The sequence below is a fragment of the Neoarius graeffei genome, chromosome 13, assembly GCF_027579695.1.
Source record: "Neoarius graeffei isolate fNeoGra1 chromosome 13, fNeoGra1.pri, whole genome shotgun sequence".
Lineage (NCBI taxonomy): Eukaryota > Metazoa > Chordata > Actinopteri > Siluriformes > Ariidae > Neoarius > Neoarius graeffei.
The window spans coordinates 45,500,570-45,522,577 of record NC_083581.1 but is presented as its reverse complement, the minus strand read 5'-3'; the positions used below and the strand labels follow the sequence as shown (position 1 = coordinate 45,522,577).

General features: G+C 41.4%; 1 protein-coding gene across 5 annotated transcripts; it reads right to left on the bottom strand.

The window, feature by feature from the left end:
- Nucleotides 1–1,199: 1,199 nt before the first annotated feature.
- Nucleotides 1,200–21,981, bottom strand: zgc:158659 (uncharacterized protein LOC791141 homolog). Of its 5 annotated transcripts, none has more exons than XR_009656163.1 (22): nt 21,769–21,981; nt 21,477–21,639; nt 21,179–21,388; nt 20,760–21,010; nt 20,407–20,664; nt 18,296–18,381; nt 18,106–18,211; nt 17,851–18,003; nt 17,542–17,673; nt 17,314–17,438; nt 17,116–17,197; nt 16,839–17,003; nt 16,602–16,705; nt 16,351–16,522; nt 15,745–15,851; nt 13,864–13,985; nt 13,342–13,420; nt 4,496–4,666; nt 4,256–4,373; nt 3,300–3,451; nt 2,011–2,367; nt 1,200–1,629 (listed from the first exon to the last, which is right to left on the bottom strand). XR_009656163.1 is itself a non-coding variant. In XM_060937830.1 (21 exons), exons 1-21 carry the CDS (start codon nt 21,955–21,957, stop codon nt 2,094–2,096), a joined length of 3,219 nt encoding a protein of 1,072 aa, XP_060793813.1. In that variant the 5' UTR covers nt 21,958–21,981; the 3' UTR covers nt 1,200–2,093. The 5 variants fall into 5 exon arrangements, 3 of the variants coding, with proteins under 3 accessions (XP_060793813.1, XP_060793814.1, XP_060793815.1); XR_009656162.1 differs by having other exon boundaries at nt 1,200–1,591; XM_060937830.1 differs by having other exon boundaries at nt 1,200–2,367.
- Between the last annotated feature and the right edge of the window lie 27 nt (nt 21,982–22,008).

Below are 22,008 nucleotides of genomic sequence, written 5' to 3'. Positions count from 1 at the left end.
AAAAGCTAAAACTCTGCACAAATAAACCCCCTAAACTAAGCTCTAAGTGATTTAAGAGTGGTCCATCATTCTGTAGACATGGAGCTGGTACTCTGGTCAACACCTGTCTATCTGTTAAAACTAAACACACACTACAAACCAGTTATGCTACAAGATGTTAGCTAACATAAACACCGCAATAATACTCAAAATATCTACAGTCCAACATGTGATTTAGCAATCTAACCACTGTTTAAAACATTGTCAGCCCTAAACTGTGGTTAACTTTATTGACTTTATGATGTTTTCATTGTTGGCTACATGCTGGATTTTCTCAGTTTATACACAAGTATAGTTATATTACCAGACTTCTGTTTTTCTTTCAAGAAATGTTACTTTATATGTTAATAAGTTCCTGATTGTTTGCGATTTATTTTAAAGATTCTTATTCATTATAATTTAGACAAATACAAATGAAAGCTTCTATCAAAGAAAGATGATTGTTAATCAGTAGGATCAGATTGAACAAAATAACGTGCTGGATTTAAATGTATTAAATTCGATGGCAAAAATGACAAGTTAGGTCACATTTTATAGAATTATATATATTTTGGAGCTTGCATGTATGTCATAATATGATCATTTAAGATGCTGTTAACTGATGTAAATTTGTTGGACATTTCCACTCATACATGTATTTTATTTAGGAAAACCCAAATTAGCTTCTTAAAATATAATTAAGTAAGCTGGGTAGTGAGTGAAAGTACCAACATTTAGCTAGGAAAAGAACTGAAGTTTAACAATAAGAGAGATAATTGATTCATCAATAAGATCAATTGCAACATGTATTTTAGCTCATTCTACAACTGAGCTATAATTTAATTACAAATTGTGCAAATACAGTAATATAATTGAGGCTTTTATTAAGTTGATTATAGCGTACAGGTGTGAAATGCTGATTTATGTTAAGTTTGTTCACAATAAATAACGTGTAATCCAATTTCTCTTTTGCATTACAAGTAATTAATGATGTCAATTCATTAGTTAAGTTGATAAAATTTATTTGATTTTAAACAGAAAATATATTTCACAGCTTCTGTTTAAGAATGAGATTGAATTGATAAATAAATTCAGAAATTTTAGACTTAGACCTTTTTAGAGTCAGACTGAGCAAGACACTGAAGGAGTTGTAGATGGAGCATTTCTAACAAATTACAGTATTGTTTATATTTCATGATTTTATTTCACCATCATTGGGAAAGTCTGATGAACTTTTAACTTGGAAAATACAATTTAAAGCTTTAGAAAGGATGATTGATTGATCAGATTGATTGTTAAGCGCATGTTCTGAGCTGGTCAGAGGGTCAGATTGCTTTCACAGTGACGCTGGTTTTAAAGCTCTTTCACACAAACAGTAACATTGCATCATTTTCCCTAAAAGTGTAGTAAGAGTTTACTGTGGAAGACTATCACATCCTCGTGATCATGCTACTCAAGCGTATCAGGTTTTTCAGGTTTGCAGTGCATTATGGGACATATGTGCTGGAGGCAGATTTTGACCTCCATTTTGGCACCAAAGCTTGACCTTTGACTTCTGTGAAACCCTGAGGACCTGTAGTGCAGAGTTAGTGGTAGTTGATTGGAGAAGAGCTTTTTGCAGGTCATCATCAGCAAAAGGAAAATAAACTTCAAATGTGAATTTCAGAACTTATCACATATTACACTCACACTCAATTTATGGTCCCGACATCATAGTGCAGCTGTGTGTGTGTGTGTGTGTGTGTGTGTGTGTGTGTGTGTGTGTGTGTGTATAATAACTGTGCATATCCAGTTTTTCTGTAATACTGTAGCGACTTTATCGTCCCTACTTAGTGCAGTGCTCTAATAATAGTAGTGCAGGAATGTAGTGTGTGTGTGTGTGTGTGTGTGTGTGTGTGTGTGTGTGTGTGTGTGTGTGTGTGTACATATATAATAAATGTGCATCAAAGGCTCCCACTGTCCTCTAAGTTTTACAAGAGTCTTTGTGGTTACCTCATCTGTAGCTGTTCTTTGATTCCTCGTTGTTCCAGCAGATCTCCAGAGTAGTCTTGAAAGTGTGTGTGTTTTTGTGTGTGTCAGTGCTCATTGGGCATGTGCCGTATGGTGTGGAAGATCCAGTCCATCTTGGTGGTCCAACCGCCATGGTGGGCATCATTCATCTGCTTGGTGAAGTACTCCAGAGCCTCCTGCTGGCTCTTTTCCAGAGCAAGGGTTTTCCTCAGGTAGGCGATGTCATCGAAGCTCTGCAGCTCGGGCATCCCACAGCCCAGCAACAATGAGAACAGGTTAATAAAGAGACCTGCATGCTGACGGATTGCCAGGTATGCTTTGTAACACATCTCCTGAAATCTACACACACACACACACACACACACACACACACACACACACACACACACACACACACACACACACACACACAAGTGAAGGCCTGCAATCTGATAAACCCAGTAGACAGAACTGAGGAACACATTTACAGATGTCTCATAGTGAACATTTTCTGTTTAAAGGCCTTTTTTTGTGTGTGGCGCAAAACCAGTATGAAACATGCACAAAACAGGAAGCAACATATTTTTAAAAATTCTCATTGAACTTGGTGTGCATACTTTCTCTGCAAAAAAATTTGTACACAAATTTTTCACATTTCTGCATTGCAATTTTGTGTTGTATCCAGTGTGTAAAGGCCATAATCGTTAAATTTATGTTGCAAAGAAGTCATCCCCATAGTTACAAGTTTAGTTAGTTAATACTCTTTACCACACTTGACACCTAAAATGTGTAACTATCAAGCAAGATAAGGAATAAAATACTTTGTGATGTGCAGTTATAGGAAAATAATCCATAATGGGGTGGTATAATGAGGTGAAAGTTAATCCCTTTCCTATAAGCACAAAGCCTAAACTCATCAAAAATGTAGCACTGACATTGGAGACTCCGTCCAGATATGTTATATAAACACATTTCTCCCTACAGAAAACTTACATCATCATCATCAATTTTTAAAAATCCTTTCATGTGGTGAGTCCGCTATACACGTCCCTGTGAATGAGCTGTTATTATAGAAACGATAACGTATTAGAACAAGTGCATTAATATAAACCTGTGATTTGCGGCTGCACTATTGTCAAGAGCTGCTGTTCTAGAAAATTAATCATCTTCTGACCAATCACAATCCAGACTGTTTAAATAAACGCGTTTTCTCTGTCTGTCTGTCAGTGATGTAGAGTGTATTTGTGTGTGTGTGTGTGTGTGTGTGTGTGTGTGTGTGTGTGTATATACACCTCTCAAACTCCTTGGTCTTGGTACACTCCTGCACTCCTTTGCTGATGACGATGAGGAAGTCCTGTGTGAGGACAAAGGGGACGCGTTCACGCTTATAACCAAACTTCTTCTTCTTATGATCCAGAAAATGTCCAAAGTCTATATGGAACAACTACAGAGAGACACAGAGTGAGTGAGGCAGAGCGAGTGGGACACAGAGTAAGACACAGAGAGTGAGACAGAGAGCCCGACAGAGAAAATAAGACAGTGCGAAAGAGAGAGAAGGAGCACAATGGTATTTGTTGCACATTATACAACAGTTAGTCTGGTCCACTAATTTGATTAGTCAAGCTGCGTTCCAAGAGTGCTGATATTTTGCAGAACAGCACTGGGACGTTTCACTGTGTGTATCACTGTGTGTATCACTCCATTTGTCTGTGTTCGGCAGGTAAAATTCCACTTTCTACTTTGAAATGGTTACTACAGTAGTGTTAGTGACATCATCAGCAGACATGACAATCGACTGATCAGGAATCAGATGAAGATGAAAAGTAAGAAGGGAGGCCAACTGTACCAGAAGCACCTTTAAAGGGAATGTAGAAATCAGTGTGAGCTAGCCAGCTAGCCAACATGCTATAAATTGAATGTTGTTTCTTGGAGATCTATTTCCACTCATGGAACAAAAATAAACAGAACATTTGGCCATATTGTCCCCAAAATGTCACTTATTGGATATTATTATTAATTTCTCATTTATAGAACTGTTGTATAAAAGCAATATCACACTTGAGCTCATGCTGTTGTACTGAATATCAGCTCGGCAGTGATTATCTACAGCACTCGTGCCTGCGATCGAATCATACCCGGGTTGATATTCAGTACAACAGCACAACCGCGAGTGGGATAATGCTTAATTATAGCGATTGTGTGTGTGTGTGTGTGTGTGTGTGTGTGTGTGTGTGTGGACGTGCGTTACCTGTCCATTCTCTTTGACCATAATGTTACTATTGTGTCTGTCTCCAATGCCAAGGATAAACGTGGCTACACAATAACCAGCACATGAACGAGTGAACAGATCAATCGCACTATCATAACTGTGTGAGAGAGAGAGAGAGAGAGAGAGAGAGAGAGAGAGTAATTTGATCACATGCTCTTTTCCAAAGAATGATGGGTTATATTAAACTAAAGTGTGTGCGTATGTGTGTGTGTGTCTCACGTGTCCCCCTTGTTCTTTTCTCTGATCCAGTGATGCAGTGTGTTGCTGTTAAACTGCAGCGCTCCCTTTAGGCCTCCTTTACACTGAATCTGCATTATAGTGAAGGAGTTCCTCACCACCTCAATCAGACCCACACAGTCCCCGATAGAGAGACACCCGTACGGCAACATCCTGCAGACAATCGCACAGAGAGAGAGAGAGAAAATGTACATTACCAGTCAAAAGTTTGGACACACCTTCTAATTTCTAATCCAATGGTTTATTTTTATTAATTAAAAGGGACTTAATGTCTTAAAGTAACGATGGAAGTTGCTTCCCTTTACTTAGTTGAGTGATTCTTAACAAAATATGGATTACTACAGTTGTGGAATAAGGCTATTTACTGTATTTTTTATTACAACCCCAATTCCAAAAAAGTTGGGACGCTGTGTAAACTGTAAATAAAAACAGAATGCGATAATTTGCAAATCAGGGAAACCCTATATTTCATTGAAAATAGTACAAAGACAACATCTCAAAAGTTGAAACTGAGAAATTTTATTGTTTTTTGAAAAATATATGCTCATTTTGAATTTGATGTCAGCAACACATTTCAGAAAAGTTGGGACAGGGGCAACAAAACACTGAAAAAGTTGTGTAATGCTAAAAAAAAACCCTAATTTGGTTAATTGGCAACAAGTCATTAACATGATTGGGTATAAAAAGAGCATCCCAAAGGGGCGGAGTCTCAGAAGTAAAGATTTGGAGGGGTTCACTGCTCTGTGAAAGACTGTGTGGGCAAACAGTGCAACAATTTAAGAATAACATTCCTCAATGTAAAATTGCAATCAATTTGGGGATCACATCATCTATGGTACACAATGTCATTAAAAGATTCAGAGAATCTGGAGAAATCTCTGTATGCAAGAGACAAGGCTGAAAACTGACACTGGATGCCTGTGATCTTCAGGCCCTCAGGAGATACTGCATTAAAAGCAGACACGTGTCTGTAGTGGAAAATCACTGTATAGGCTCAGGAACACTTCAGAAAACCATTGTCCATGAAAACAGTTCATTACTGCATCCACAAATGCAAGTTAAAACCAGATATAAACAATATCCAGAAACACCACCACCTTCTCTGGGCCCGAACTCTTTTACAAGGGACTGATGCAAAGTGGACAACCATGCCGAGGTCTGATGAATCAAAAGTAGAAATTCTTTTTAGAAATCATGGACACCACATCCACCAGGCTAAAGAGGAGAGGGACCATCCGGCTTGCTATCAATGCACAGTTCAAAAGCCAGTATCTCTGATGGTATGAGGGTGCATTAGTGCAGGGGTTCTCAACCTTTTCTGCTTTGAGGCCCACCTATTCATATTTGTAATGAGTTGGGGCCCATTAAAAAAATCCCCAATTATTTTGGCTTATCTATTCTCTTAGAATCTAATAATCTACTGTAAAGTGTATTAATGGGATGCGACATCACTCCCTGTTACAGATGGGAGCCCAGGAATTAAATAAATGCAATAAAAACAAACTGTTTTTAATTGTAGGTATTGTATTTAAAACTGTATGGATGTGCCAGAAGCCAACATAAAACCATGTATGTAGGGCATTCTCAGTCAAAAGGGATTAATAATCCAGAAGTGACATCTGTTCAATTAACACAAGAACTTATTGCCATGTTTGTGTACAACAAACAAGCAACTTATTAAAACCAAGAAGTATATTCAAAAGAAGTGGATATAGAAACCACTCAATGGGATTAGATCCTTACATGCTAACAAAGAAGGATTTTTCCTATGAGTTGGAAAATTATCCATCCGCTGAGTTCCCCGACATCTCAAACTACCTGGTGCTGCAGACATCGTTCTACATGAACAAACAGATAAAAACCTGGAAGAGCATGGAGGCATACAACTTTTTACATGTGGCTGGGTTAAAGCTCTGGGGATCAAGATACTACAAAATAGAGGGTGGTAGACGGATCTAAATGCAAGAAGAGCGTTTATTAGCAGGCGTGATATTTACAAAAGCAAAACAGAGAGCAGAATATTTAAACAGTGTTATAAACATGGCTAGAAACAAACATGACAGTGATAATGCTTCGCAAAGCCTCTGTGAAAACAGCGTCTGTATCTGCTGATTGCGCTCAAATCAGTACCAGGTGTTTCCCATAACGATTGGGTCCCTAGCGTGCACACAACGCGCTACATGAGCGCACGCGGCCACTCGAGCTGCACCAGACTCAAGCACGCAAAGGCGCAACAGTCAAGTGTTCACCTACTGTCTGACCACAACTGTTAGCTCATATGTACAGTGGGGCAAAAAAGTATTTAGTCAGTCACCAATTCTCCCAAAAGGGCAAGTTCTCCCACTTAAAAAGATGAGAGAGGCCTGTAATTTTCATCATAGGTAGACAAAATGAGAAAAAAAAAATCCAGAAAATCACATTGTCTGATTTTTAAAGAATTTATTTGCAAATTATGGTGGAAAATAAGTATTTGGTCAATAACAAAAGTTCATCTCAATACTTTGTTATATACCCTTTGTTGGCAATGACAGAGGTCAAACGTTTTCTGTAAGTCTTCACAAGGTTTTCACACACTGTTGCTGGTATTTTGGCCCATTCCTCCATGCAGATCTCTTCTAGAGCAGTGATGTTTTGGGGCTGTCGCTGGGCAACACGGACTTTCAACTCCCTCCAAAGATTTTCTATGGGGTTGAGATCTGGAGACTAGCTAGGCCACTCCAGGACCTTGAAATGCTTCTTACGAAGCCACTCCTTCGTTGCCCGGGCGGTGTGTTTGGGATCATTGTCATGCTGAAAGACCCAGCCATGTTTCATCTTCAATGCCCTTGCTGATGGAAGGAGGTTTTCACTCAAAATCTCATGATACATGGCCCCATTCATTCTTTCCTTTACACGGATCAGTCGTCCTGGTCCCTTTGCAGAAAAACAGCCCCAAAGCATGATGTTTCCACCCTCATGCTTCACAGTAGGTATGGTGTTCTCTGGATGCAACTCAGCATTCTTTCTCCTCCAAACACGACAAGTTGAATTTTTACCAAAAAGTTCTATTTTGGTTTCATCTGACCATATGACATTCTCCCAATCTTCTTCTGGATCATCCAAATGCTCTCTAGCAAACTTCAGACGGGCCTGGACATGTACTGGCTTAAGCAGGGGGACACGTCTGGCACTGCAGGATTTGAGTCCCTGACGGCATAGTGTGTTACTGATGGTAGCCTTTGTTACTTTGGTCCCAGCTCTCTGCAGGTCATTCACTAGGTCCCCCCGTGTGGTTCTGGGATTTTTGCTCACCGTTCTTGTGATCATTTTGACCCCACGGGGTGAGATCTTGCGTGGAGCCCCAGCTCGAGGGAGATTATCAGTGGTCTTGTATGTCTTCCATTTTCTAATAATTGCTCCCACAGTTGATTTCTTCACACCAAGCTGCTTACCTATTGCAGATTCAGTCTTCCCAGCCTGGTGCAGGTCTACAATTTTGTTTCTGGTGTCCTTTGACAGCTCTTTGGTCTTGACCATAGTGGAGTTTGGAGTGTGACTGTTTGAGGTTGTGGACAGGTGTCTTTTATACTGATAACGAGTTGAAACAGGTGCCATTAATACAGGTAATGAGTGGAGGACAGAGGAGCCTCTTAAAGAAGAAGTTACAGGTCTGTGAGAGCCAGAAATATTGCTTGTTTGTAGGTGACCAAATACCGTATTTTCCGGACTATACGTCGCTCCGGAGTTTAAGTCGCATCAGCCAAAAAATGCATTATGAAGATGAAAAAAACATATATACGTCGCACCGGACTATAAGTCGCACTTTTTTGAAGGGTTATTCTATCCATAGAATCTGTGATTCTATCTGATAAGCGGCGCGTGGTTACTGCGACTGCATTGTTTATTTAATAAACGAACAGCTGAGCAGTGATAACGCGCCCTTTGCCCTGTAAGTAGCTTAGTCTGATTATTTTAAATATCTACTACTATCTTTAATACTATCACTATCGTTATTACTAATAGCCTATATTATTATTATAACTAATGCATTAATGAGTTTGCTTTTAGAATATTTTTACCGGTAGGGCTTATTATCGCCCCATGGCTCTTTCATCTTTGTTATTAAAGCTGTAGTCATCATCGAGGAGTGTCATTCTTCATTTTTGTCGAATTTTATTTCATCAAATCAGAGGCCAAGTAGGCTATAGGTATATCATCTCTAAAGACAGGTACGGTAGTAAAAACAACCGTCTAGTGAAAAAAAACCCAACAACAACCGCTCAGAGAAAAAAACAGGCAGAAAGTGCGCCTGCCAGTTAACGTCATATCAGATAAAAACATTAAACGTTATTCAGACCATTAACACCATAACATCAGAGACGAAGAATAAAGTTCATCTTGGAAGGAGAGTTATTTTTAAAAATGCAAAACAAAATCATTTATAATAGCCCAGAGAAAAACTGGCTGAATATGTACCGTAACATCAAGTTATTCAATAGCCTACACACTGAAAAAAATTAAACACTGGCTCAAATTAAAAAAATTGAGGTAATCGATCACACCTAATATTGTAGTGTTATACAATATAAATAATTCATTTGATTTGACCTGAAATATTTAACTTCATGTAAACCAATTTCTGATGGTTGAACCAAAGCAATTATTTCAGATTTTCCTAAATTGAAATAAATAAAATTTTTTAAAGATTTTTTTTGGGCTTTTTTCACCGTTATTGGATAGGACAGTGTAGAGACAGGAAATGAGCAGGAGAGAGAGACGGGGAGGGATCGGGAAATGACCTCGGGTCGGAATCGAACCCGGTTCCCCAGATTTATGGTATGGCGCCTTAGTCGACTGAGCCACGCCGCCTCCAAATACGTTGGTTTTATTACTTAATGTAAATAATCTTTGTTAAACTTGGATACTTTAAATTCATTTAAACAACTTTTGAATATGGGAGCAAACTATTTTTTTATTCACTGGAATGAAAACAAATACATTAAATGAACAACAGCTTTGTTTCACTTTTAGGCCTAAAATCATTACATAACTTATTTAAATAACTATAGGCCTATCATTAATAATAAGACACAGGTCAATCAAGTTGACGATTTCACTCCAAATCAGCAAATCTGTTGAATTCCTCATCCTCAGTGTCGCTTATGAACAACTCTGCCAACTCCAGCGGCAGACGAAGCGCCGTTTCCTCTTCTTCTGCGTGGCTGTTGTCAGACTCAGCATCAGCTCCAGTTATTATTCCAGCCTTTCGAAACCCCGACAGGATGGTTCCCATTTTCACTGAAGCCCATGCTTTGTCAATCCACCCGATGACATCAAGGAAAGTTGCATGGCGCATCCTCCCAGTTGCCGTGAAGCTGTGTTCCCCATCAATCATCCACTGCTCCCACAGTTGTCGCAGAACTGCCTTGAAGCTCCGGTTCACCGAGATGTCCAGTGGCTGGAGCACTTTTGTCAAGCCTCCAGGAATGATGGCAGGGATGGAGTTGTAAGCCTTCAATTTTTCTTTAAACTGTGGTGTGATGTGCGCCCGCATACTGTCCATCACAAGCAGGGCCTTGCGTGTTTTGAAGAACCCATCCGGACGCTTGGCATAGCACTTTGTCAGCCACACGTTCATCATGTCCTGGTCCATCCACCCCTTCTCATTCACGGCCAGAACAACTGAGGGGGGGCATTCAATTTTCGGCATCGTTTTGCGTTTGAAGATGACCATTGGAGGCAACTTCGTTCCGTCTCCACAGCATGCCAGCACCACTGTGAAGTGTGACTTCTCATGACCCGTTGTCACTATGTTCACAGTCTTTACCCCCTTTTCTGCGACACTTCGGCCCATGGGGATGTCAAATGTAAGGGGGACTTCATCCATGTTGATGATATGGTCTGGTGTCACGTTGTGCTCAGCTACTTCATTTGTCAGAAACTCGCGGAAGTTATCGATTTTGACTTGGAAGTCGGCCGGCAGTTTTTGACACACGGTTGTCCGTGCTCGGATAGAGAGGCGGTTACGTTGCATAAAGCGGTAACACCAAGACGGACCCCCTGCAAAGTCCGCTATATCCATTGCCTTGGCAATTACCTGAGCATGGAGCCGTAACTGCACAGTTGACAGGCCTCTTCTGGCAGCGCGTTGTTCGAGGACCCATTTGTATACCTCCTCTTCTAAACGTGGCCATCTAGCCTTTAGCCCTCGGTTAGCTTTTTTTGGTTTTTTCATTCCCTTCAAATTATCCTCCGCTTTTCTCCAGTCCCTAACAAGTTTTTCACTGCATCCAAACTTTCGTTCAGCTGCACTATTACCATTTTCGGCTGCATATTTAATTACTTGCAGCTTGAATTCAGCAGTATATGAGTTTCTTTTTGGCAGCATATTTCTGTTCAGTCGTTGTTGTAATGCTAATTTGTTTTTTTGTTGTCAGTTTTTTTTCTTTCAGTGGTATTAATAGAGTAAACGGCACATACTTGCATGCAAAGCTACATCGCCCTCTCGCGGTGAAAAAAACATATATACGTTGCACCGGAGTATAAGTCGCATGGCCAGCCGAACCATGAAAAAAAGTGCGACTTATAGTCCGAAAAATACGGTACTTATTTTACCAAGGAATTTACCAATTAATTCATTAAAAATCCTACAATGTGATTTCCTGGATTCTTCCCCTCATTCTGTCTCTCATAGTTGAAGTGTACCTATGATGAAAATTACAGGCCTCTCTCATCTTTTTAAGTGGGAGAACTTGCACAATTGGTGGCTGACTAAATACTTTTTTGCCCCACTGTATATCGCCACCAAAATGCCTCATTTTCACTGATAATCCATCATGAGCTGTAGCGTGGCCGTAGCTTAATGAGGTGGATGTGACATTGGGTGCATCCCAGCAATTGTACCCTACTACGAGTAAAAAAATTAACTTCAACTTGGAAAAAAAATTTACAGCCCACTAGATGGTTGTGGCCCAGTGGTTAAGAAACACTGCATTAGTGCACACGACATGGGTAGCTTGTACATTTGGCAAGGCATCATTAATGCTGAACGATATATACACATTTCAGAGCAATATATGCTGCCATCTCGATGAAATATTTTTCAGGGAAAGCTTGGTTTATTTCAGCAAGACAATGCCAAACCACTTTCTGCACATATTAAAACTGCATGGCTCCGTAGTAAAAGAGTCCAGGTGCTAAACTGGTCTGCCTGCAGTCCAGACCTGTCTCCCATTTCAAACAGTTGGTGCATTATGAAGTGCAAAATATGACAAAGGAGTCCCTGAACTGTTCAGCAACTGAAATTGTATATCAGGCAAGAATGAGACAACATTTCACTTTCAGAACTACAGCAACTGGTCTCTTCAGTTCCCAAACGTTTACAGAGTGTTGTTAAAAGTAGAGGTGATGCAACACAGTGGTAAACATGCCTGTCCCAACTTTTTTGAAATGTGTTTCTGACATCAAATTCAAAATGAGCAAATATTTTTCATAAAACAAAATTTCTCAGTTTCAACATTTGATATGTTGTCTATGTACTATTTTCAATGAAATATAGGGTTTCCATGATTTTCAAATTACTGCATTGTTTTTATTTGCAGTTTACACAGCATCCCAACTTTTTTGGAATTGGACTTGTATTTACTATTTACTGTTTGAGCTCAAACACATTAAGAAGGAAAGAAATTATGCTAATTAACTTTTGATGAGGCACACCTGTTAATTGAAAAGCATTCCAGGTGACTACCTCATGAAGCTGGTTAAGATAATGCTAATAGTGTGTAAAGCGTCATCGAGTTAAACAGTGGCTACTTTGAACAATCTAAAATCTCATCTCATCTCATTATCTCTAGCCGCTTTATCCTGTTCTACAGGGTCGCAGGCAAGCTGGAGCCTATCCCAGCTGACTACGGGCGAAATACACCCTGGACAAGTCGCCAGGTCATCACAGGGCTGACACATAGACACAGACAACCATTCACACTCACACCTACGGTCAATTTAGAGTCACCAGTTAACCTAACCTGCATGTCTTTGGACTGTGGGGGAAACTGGAGCACCCGGAGGAAACCCACGCGGAAACAGGGAGAACATGCAAACTCCACACAGAAAGGCCCTCGCCGGCCACGGGGCTCAAACCCGGACCTTCTTGCTGTGAGGCGACAGCGCTAACCACTACACCACCGTGCCGCCCACAATCTAAAATATAAAACATTTTGTTTTTTTTAAAACACTTTTTGTTTACCACATAAATCTATATATGTTCCATATGCTGGCAGCTACGTTCATACTCACTCTTCATCATAGAAGAATAACAAATCACTTCTAATCCAATCCTAACACTATTTAATATTCTATATGGCTCTGTAATTTATATAAATTAATTCAATACTACATATCCTTCTGTAATTACTACATATACGTTTGTAAATTAGTTAACGTCTATTTGCATTTATAGTCTGTTTTATTCATTATTGTTTTTCTATTCCTTTATTTGTTGTTATTGTTTGTATAATTTTTACATTAAGCTGATTTGGCAACATTGTTAAAATGGTCATTCCAATAAAGCACACTTTGAATGTGAACTTGAAATTGAGAGACAGAGAGAGAAAGGGTGAGAGACAGACAGCAAGAGACAAACAGACAGACTGCGCTGTGATTGGCCAATGCTGTACATTGGTATAATTGGATTGGTCTGAGTGATAGTTCTGTGGATGTAATAGTGGCAGTGATGTGACGTGTAAATATCTGAAGCTGCAGACTAATGGGCTGTGAATGGCTGAATATTGGATCTGGATGGTTCTGATTGACTGTGTGTGTGTGGACTGTGATTGGTTTGAAAGTCTCACCGCAAATCAAGTCCCTGATTCTGCCAAATGTTCTCCATGATCTTAATGATCTGCAAAGTCAGCATGTCCTGCCTCAAGTCTGTAACACACAGCACATTACAGCCACGTCAGCGATGTCATCACTCCTGCAGCATCATTTAATCAAAATACTACAGAAACATCTGAGCGGTGTGTTAGTGTAATGCTGAGACGTACATGTGTGTGTGTGTGTGTGTGTGTGTGTGTGTGTGTGTGTGTGTGTGTGTGTGTGCGTGCGTGCGTGCGTGTGTAGTAACCTTAATGCTTACTGTATTTGGTTTAACAATTTTTTTTAAATAAAATGCATTTTAAAGTCATGTTATTTTGTTCAATTAGAAAGTAGAGTTAGATTTCAGGAAACACTTTCACTCATAGTCAGGCAAGGAAACTTCATTCAGTTTAGAAAAACAAATATAAAATATAAAATAATTTGGGAGCCAAAGGAGTCGACTCTTTTTGGACAGCTGAATCGAATGATCTGATTCACTGAAAACACACTCTCACCGTCTCCATTTTTGAAGATAATCTCATTGTTGGTGAAGAGAAGTTCACTCATGATGTCAGGATTCTCCCAGTTCAGCCAGAGAGGACGCTTCGCTGAAGACATGATCCTGCACTCCTCCAACCTGACACACAAATACAGACCATCTAGACCAGGGGTCACCAAACTACGGCCCGCGGGCCGACTCCGGCCCGCCACCCCCCTTTGACCGGCCCCCCAGCCCCTCTGCCCCCCACCACTTGAACCAGCCCTATGAGGCAATCCCCAAAAGTGGTCATGGCCTATTTTTTTTTTAAATTGCTTTTTGACAAATAATAACGTCTGCATCTTGTATTTTGTTGATTTTATCAATTAAAATTGGTATTTAGTTATAAAATGAACTATTCATATTTTCCAAATTTTCGTCATATGCTCGCGATCAAGCAGTGACAGGCAGCGCATGCGCAGAAAACTGTCAGTGTTCAGGACAGTAAAATGGCTAGTGGTCAGCGAAAAGCTGACAGAGAGTGCAGAGTTTTTAAACAACAGTGGACCACCGATTATTTTTTCGTTCAGTGTAAGGACCGTGCAGTTTGTCTTGTATGTAAAGAAAGTGTGTCGGTTTTCAAAGAATATAATCTGCGTCGTCACTATGAAACCCGCCACAAAGAGTATGCTAGTTTGCGAGGGAAAACAAGAGAAGACAGGATTCGGAGGATGAAATGCGGACTGGCTGCACAACAGAATGTATTCCTTCACCAAACCCAGATCAACCAGGCTGCTGTCCGAGCTCGCTATAAGGTAGCTCACCTACTAGCTACCCATGGAAAGCCGTTTACTGATGGGGACTTTGTTAAAGTATGCATGCTTGCTGTGGCCGAGGAGGTGTGTCCCGACAAGTAGGATGCGCTCAACGCGGTGAGTCTCTCCGCACCTACTATGACCAGGCGAACCGAAGATTTGGGGGACAACGTGTATGACCAGCTGAATGAGAAAGCATCAGAATTCGAGTTTTTTGCTTTGGCCATGGATGAGAGCAATGACGTGCAGGACACAGCACAACTGCTGTGATCTATTGATCTACTGCTCATATTATAATTTCACTGTTTTTTTAAATGTATTTATTTTATAGGCCTATTTATTTGACCTTTATTAAGTGCTGCACACAATTATTATTAATAATATCAACAGGCCTACCTACAATTTATAATTTTCCACTCACTTTTGCCAGTGTCAATCACCTCAACTAGGCAGATGTTTCTTACCTTGACAGCTTTGATGTTATTTTTATTAGAAAATAAATAAATGGAATATCAGTGGTATTTCAAATTAAAACCAAGTGTGAAGATCTCGATTACTACTTTTGCAAACCACTAGTAAAGATAAACAAATATGTGCCAGGAATTAAGTGTTGATCTAGTAGTGTGGATATAGTAGTGGGGATGGCTGTGCCAGGCTAGTAATCTCTACTACACAATGAGGCCTGCTGGTGGTCATATTTGTCTGGGTCATACAATTCTATGTTATATAGCTGACCCGACCCCGGCCCCCCATCACAGTCAGGAACGACAGTGTGGCCCCCAGAGCAAAAAGTTTGGTGACCCCTGATCTAGACTGTTAACAAAAATATCATGAAAATTACAGATAGCAGTGAAAAGACATTTTTGTACACTTGAAATAAAAAAAAACACTAAATGAAGTAGAATATCCGCTATAAGACAAATAAAACAGAGATAAATTAAAATCCTAGGGAAAAAAAAACCTAAAAATAATATCAGTTTTAGTATTTTTCATTGCACTGAAGTTTTATTAAAGCAGGTCCATTCTGTGTTAAACACTCAGGAGAGAGAGAGAGAGAGAGAGAGAGAGAGAGAGAGAGAGAGAGAGAGAATGTGTGTGTGTACCTGAGGTTACCCAGTTGGTGTACAGGATTCAGAGGAGAGACGAACCCTTGCAGAGCCTCCATGTAATCAGGGCGGGACATGTGTTCAACCAGGAACTTCATCTGAGTCTGAAGCAGCCAATCACAGCCCATCATCAACCTCATCCACCAATCAGAACACAGCACAAGTCAAACAGATTCATGTGTAGGTGAGACAGGTGTGTGTAGTTGAGGTTAGATAGATGTGTGTAGTTAAGGTGAGCCAAGTGTGTGTAGGTGAGACAGGTATGTGGGGGTGAGATAGGTGTGTGTAAGTGAGATGATGTGTATGTGTGTCTGTAGTTGAGACAGGTGCATAGAGCTGAGACAGATGAATGCAGGTGAGACAGGTGCATGTAGGTGAGACAGGTGTGTGTGGGTGAGACAGGTGTGTGTGTAAGTGCAATGAGATAGATGCGTGTGGATGAGACAGGTGTATGTACGTGAGATGAGACAGGTGTGTTTAGGTGGGACAGGTGTGTGTAGATCACACGTGTTTGTGTTTTAAAGTACAATGAAACAGGTGTATGTAGGTGAGACAGCTGTGTGCACATGTGTGTGTAAGTAAGGTGAGAGAGGTGTGTGGTACCTTCTGCGTCTCATCCTTCTTCTCATGTTTCAGTGTGTCAGTGATGTTCACCAGCTTGTCCATGGCCTCCACCTGTCTGTTCAGGTGTTTAAGGTAAATGCCACATGACCGGCAGAACGCCTCCAACAACAAACCAAACCGCCGAGACACTGTCTTATTGTGCATCTCTGACCTACACATACACACACACACAGCATTATTATCATTGTCTTCTTCCTCAGAATGGTATTCTGTGTGTGTGTGTCACTCACTTCAGGTGCCAGAAAAAGAAGTGTCCTATCCTCTGATTGGTTAGAGCTTTCTTAACGAGAAACCGAGCCAGAGGATTATCCAGATACATCTCGTACTTTAGCACCTGCAACACACACACACACACACATACATATATATATATATATATACTATGGACAGAGGGCAAAAGAAAGGTGGGGCAGCTGTGAGGTACCCATGGACAGCATTCAGTATGACACATGTGCACGCACACACACCTGGACAAGCTGTAGGAGGTACTGGCTGATCTTGTCATCAGTGAGTCCCTGCATGAGGCAGCGCAGAGCGAACTCTCTCACCATCGGGTCAGGAAAATTACAGTCCAACAACTCCAGAGCCGACTCAGGCTGCATGAGAGGCCAATCACGGAGCAGACAATACATCTAAACACACACACACACACACACACGCAGGTAAACCAGGAGAGGAAAAAAGAATGAGTGAGTGTTAACTTTCATTTTGCGTGTGTGTATGTGTGTGTGTATGTGTGCTTACCTGAGACACCTCATCCCGTGAGTTCCACTTGACAGACAAAAGCAGTTTGGGAAGACTTTCTGGAATATTCACACAGTAATGTCTGTACACACACACACACACACACACACACATGCTAAGAATTAACCCAACGCATTGTGTTCATAGCATTCTGCCATTGCAGCATTGAGAGATTTAAAATTGTGTGTGTGTATATACCGATGTCTCCACAGAAAGTCTTTCTCCTGCTCTGAGAGCTCATACAGTGGGTCTCGGTTGCAGAGAGTGCGAAGTTGTTCAGCCTCTGCCTGAGAGATTGAGCTGTCACACACCAACCGATTACTCTGAACACAACCACACACACAGACACACACAGAGGCATTAGAGTGAGAGACAGCAGGTGTGTGTGTGTGTAGGTGTAAGGGTGTGTGGGTGTGTGTGTATTACTAAGCTGAGGGAGTAGTTGTATCCCAGCTCTCGAGAAATGATCCAGTTGGCATGTTCCTCAATCTGTTGTTCATCAGGAAAAACCACCGCATGATTAAAGGAGGGGAACTCTAACTCTACACACGGAGTCTCCTACAGGGAGAGACAGACAGACAGAGGGAGACAGACAATGAGACACAGAGAGACATGTCTATGTTCACTCCATGTAAATTCTGTCATTGTTTCTGAGATAACAAATATTGTTTGCAAAAGAAATTGTAATGCGGGAGAACACTACAAAAACACACACACACACACACACACACACACCTTGTTGGGGTTGGATCCTGCCACACCGATGGGATTGAGCAGATCCTCTAGTCCATGTGGAACAGGCCACAGACTCAGAGCCGTTTTACCACTGACCAGTGTGTCCTTATAATCAAACAGATTCACATTCCCCCAGGCCAGCGGACAGTGCTCCTACACACACGCACACACACACACACACAGAAAAATGGGCTCAGAACTGTTCTACGCTAATACCAGGCTCCATTGTATGGACACACAGGTCAAAGGTCAAACCTCTTTAGCCCCCTTGCGGCCCTTGACGGAGCAAATGGAGAGGCAGAGACGGGCGGCGCGTGGGAGGTCGGTCAGAGAAATATCATACATCAGCCACTCATTCCACCTATACACATACACAGAGAAAACAGCAAGTCATGCATTGTGTGTGTTGTTGGTGTGTACTTGAGTGTGTGTGTGTGTGTTTTACCGAGGGTTGGAACATGGAACTCTCTGTGTGTTGACATTGTCACATAAAGGCTCTCCTCCATGATATATACCAGTTCTTACATAGATCTAACCACACGCGCGCACACACACACACACACACACACACACACACACACACACACACACACACAGACACACACACACAGGAGTGAATATAGCCCCTTTCGCATATGAAACCCATTACTCTGTAAAGTAAAAACAACGTGTTCCAGATAACAAATTTTCATTCGCACTCAGTCGTTAATAACAGTAAAGTAACGGGTGTTGTGTATTCCCACCTGACTGTATTTAATAAGCCGCTACGGAGCGCTACGGAACGTCTCTGTGAGACGTGTAAAATATGTGAGACTGGATATGATGTATAATTCAGTCCAGTTTCCAGCCATATCTGCTGATGTTTTCTTTCCTTGTTGTTTTGAATTTATGACCGGTTGCTTTACAGTGATGCAGTGTGAGTATTCAGATTATGGAGGTGTCAACAGTTCCATTGCAGTATCACTGCATCATCATTTACGCAGTGTTTCCAACACATCGGCTGCACCCGAATACTCATACTGCCTTACTACAGAGTATACAAAAAGCAGCATGTCATAATCCGTAGGGTGTCTGACTCAATAAACTCGATTAATCCAGGTCAATGGTCCAAATAATCAGTTGGCATTTAATAGTCAAACGCTGCCCAGATGATCTACTACATCCACAGCATACAAATGTACTAGAACATACAGTAACAGTCAGGTAGTAGGTACTTAACCTACGTTAGTGTATACTGAGTATTCAGATACAGCTATAGACTTTACTTGGGTGGGCAGGACTTTAATACAGCAACCCATTTTAGCAAATAAGTACGAGAATGTGAGTGATAGATAAATAATAATGAACATAATGTACTGAATCACTAAAAGGAACTGTATTGTGCTGGAATGATTGGTCACATGACGGTGAGCAGTGCACCTTATGTGTCCTTGTCAACGTTACCATGACAACATAGAGCGCTTGAGTCCAGTCAGTGCATTTAGCTTTGTAATAGCACTTTCGTTCTCTAGTCTATTTAACTAATTATTAAAAAGGGCATTAACGGTCCGTGTACATTTGGTCATTCTATTTTCCTGTCAGTAACAGAAATTAATGGGCCATTATTGTTTTTATTATCAGGAATCACAGGCTCAAAAAAGCAAACTGTGTTTCTTTTCCTTCTTTGTAAGTCAATCTGCGTGAGTAAAGCAGATTTAAATCAACATGAGTAGAGCAGATTTCAGTGTGGTGCGAAATCACATGTAATATACCATTTTTGTGCCAGAAAGTAATGCGGCCCTTTCTGCCAGCTACCACTACATGTATATTCCAAACCTGTGGGGAAAACACTGTCACCGCCAGCAAGGTCACGACCGGTCACAAAACATTAATCCATTGGTTCCAATTCTCACTGGAGCTGCGGCAAAAGATTACCGTTAATGTTACTAGATTAGGGGATGGATTATCATTTCAATGTTACCATTTTGCACCCATTCCCTCACCACACCACTACAGCATAAGAGCGGTAAATAAACAGTTTTCAGTGTCGGTGGGAATGGGGTATATGTGTTTTAAGTTGCACAAATGTGTACATTATTCTAAGTAACACTGTTTGTCAAGCTTTTTGTGTCATAGAGTACTGTTCGTACTTCCTGTTTCCTGTTTTTTTGTTGTTTTGTTTTTTTCCTGTTTCAGGAAGCATCAGTACCCAGTAATGTTTTTAGAAACCCAGAAAAGTTTTAAAAAACCCAGGGACTTTTCAGAACTCATGAACCCAGGACCTTTTCATGAACACAGGAGCATTTCTGCAAAACAGGAACTACTGGGGCAGATGTCAATGCTTGGTGAAATGCAAGCTTCAAAGATTTTATCTGGAATTTTTGCAAACCCACATTTAGTTTGTGGATGATGATGCCTGACAGAACATGACAAAGGACAACTGGCTAAGAAACATAAACATGAACTGATGGTTCATGTTACTAACATCATAAATAATAGATTTTAGATAGTTAGGGGAATCATCGTGTAAAATGTTACCAAACATATTAACATAGCTGAATGAAAGCAAAGCTTCACCTTGTCGATATCCCGGATGTTGACATTGACGTAGGTGGCGCAGATGAGCCTGATGCGGAGTGGAGTGTGAGCATTGAAGGTCCAGAGAGAGCGGGGATTAGCAGGGTCACCCCCTCCAGGGCTTGGGCTTGGCTGGGGCGTACGGCGACTATATGACGGAGTAACGAAGCCACTGCATGGCAACTGATCATACACACTGTCCTTACTGACCAGCATGAGGTGTGGCAACTTCCCTACAATGATACAACTGCGGATATACTACACACATGCACACAGAGAAAACAATTAGTCAAAGATCTACAGCACCTCCATCTGGCTCTCCTGTAATTACTCTCCACACACATCATCCTCACCTTGTACTGGCTGAGCGGGTATTTCTCCAGCAGGTACTCGTCGCAGCCACACACCTTGAGGATGTACTGTCCCTGATATTCCTGCACACACAGGCGGAGCTGCTGGGCCGACAGGTGCATACTGCGCGTCTTCTTCCTGATGGCCTCGGCGATCAGCTGCTCTGGCACGCAGTCATGAGAGATCTTCAGCGTGTACTTCTGCTTGGCGTTAGACGGAGATACCACAACCCAAATCGTAACAATCAAACGTCCTGCACAGAGAGTGACACAGAGGATTCTGGATTCTGAGTGGTCAGAAGGTGTTGATTCATTTTACAGAACAGCACAACTGTTTATATTAATGCGCTTGTTCGAATACATTATCGTTTCTATTGTAACAGCTCATTCACAGGGACTTCTACAGAAGGACCATCACATACCTTTGTCGAGTTTGGCATAGATGTGTTGTGGTAGTTGTGCTGATGACTCCACACTGGGGGGGTAAACATACAGAGCATGTGTGTGTGGTCCTCCTCCCTCACGCTCCTCCATTGCTTCCCTACACACACTCAGGATGCTCCGCCTGAAGTCCTGCACTTCTGAGTCCTTCACCAGCTCAAACTCACATATCGGCATGCCTATAGCAAAGCCTAAGTGGAAAAAAGGGGTTATACACACACCATCTCTCTCTCTCTCTCACACACACACACGCGCACACACACACGCGCACACACACACCGATCTCACGGTTGAGGATTTTCTCTTCTCGGTTGCCAAGTGGTTCGATGACTTTTAGTATAGGATGGAAGAGTCGAAGGTCACATAGTCGCCGTGTTTCATCATAAAACTCCTCCCTCTCGGCCTCCTGGGTCACGCCCACAAAGATGTAGCAAGACTCCTCCTATCAGTTACACAGAAACATTGTTTTTAAATATGATACCTTTATTACACATAACCCTTCCAAACCATTTACCGACAGAAGGTAGGCGAGGGGCTATTTATCTGCAGGGGGTTAGGTGGGGGTATTTACCTGCAGCAGGTGGTAGAGGGGATATTTGCGGGCCTCAGTGAACAGCTGCTGTTTGATGCTGATGAGTGGAGCTTCACGTAAACATTCCAGACTGACAAGCATCCCATTGGGTAAACAGCAATCCACCAAAATACGGGGGGGCATCAGGTGTAGACCCCATAATTCACCTGAAGATGGCCTTGGGGCCATTCTCTCTTACACACACACACACACACACACACACACACTCTGGGGAAAAAC

Excerpts from the sequence above, each read along its gene's own strand:
- zgc:158659 (XM_060937830.1), bottom strand. The coding sequence starts at position 21,957 with ATGGCCCCAAGGCCATCTTCAGGTGAATTATGGGGTCTACACCTGATG. Across the intron at positions 13,986-15,744 it reads CACCAACTGGGTAACCTCAG|GTTGGAGGAGTGCAGGATCA; the intron begins GTACACACACAC and ends TTTGTGTGTCAG. Across the intron at positions 13,421-13,863 it reads TATCTTCAAAAATGGAGACG|ACTTGAGGCAGGACATGCTG; the intron begins GTGAGAGTGTGT and ends TGTGTGTTACAG.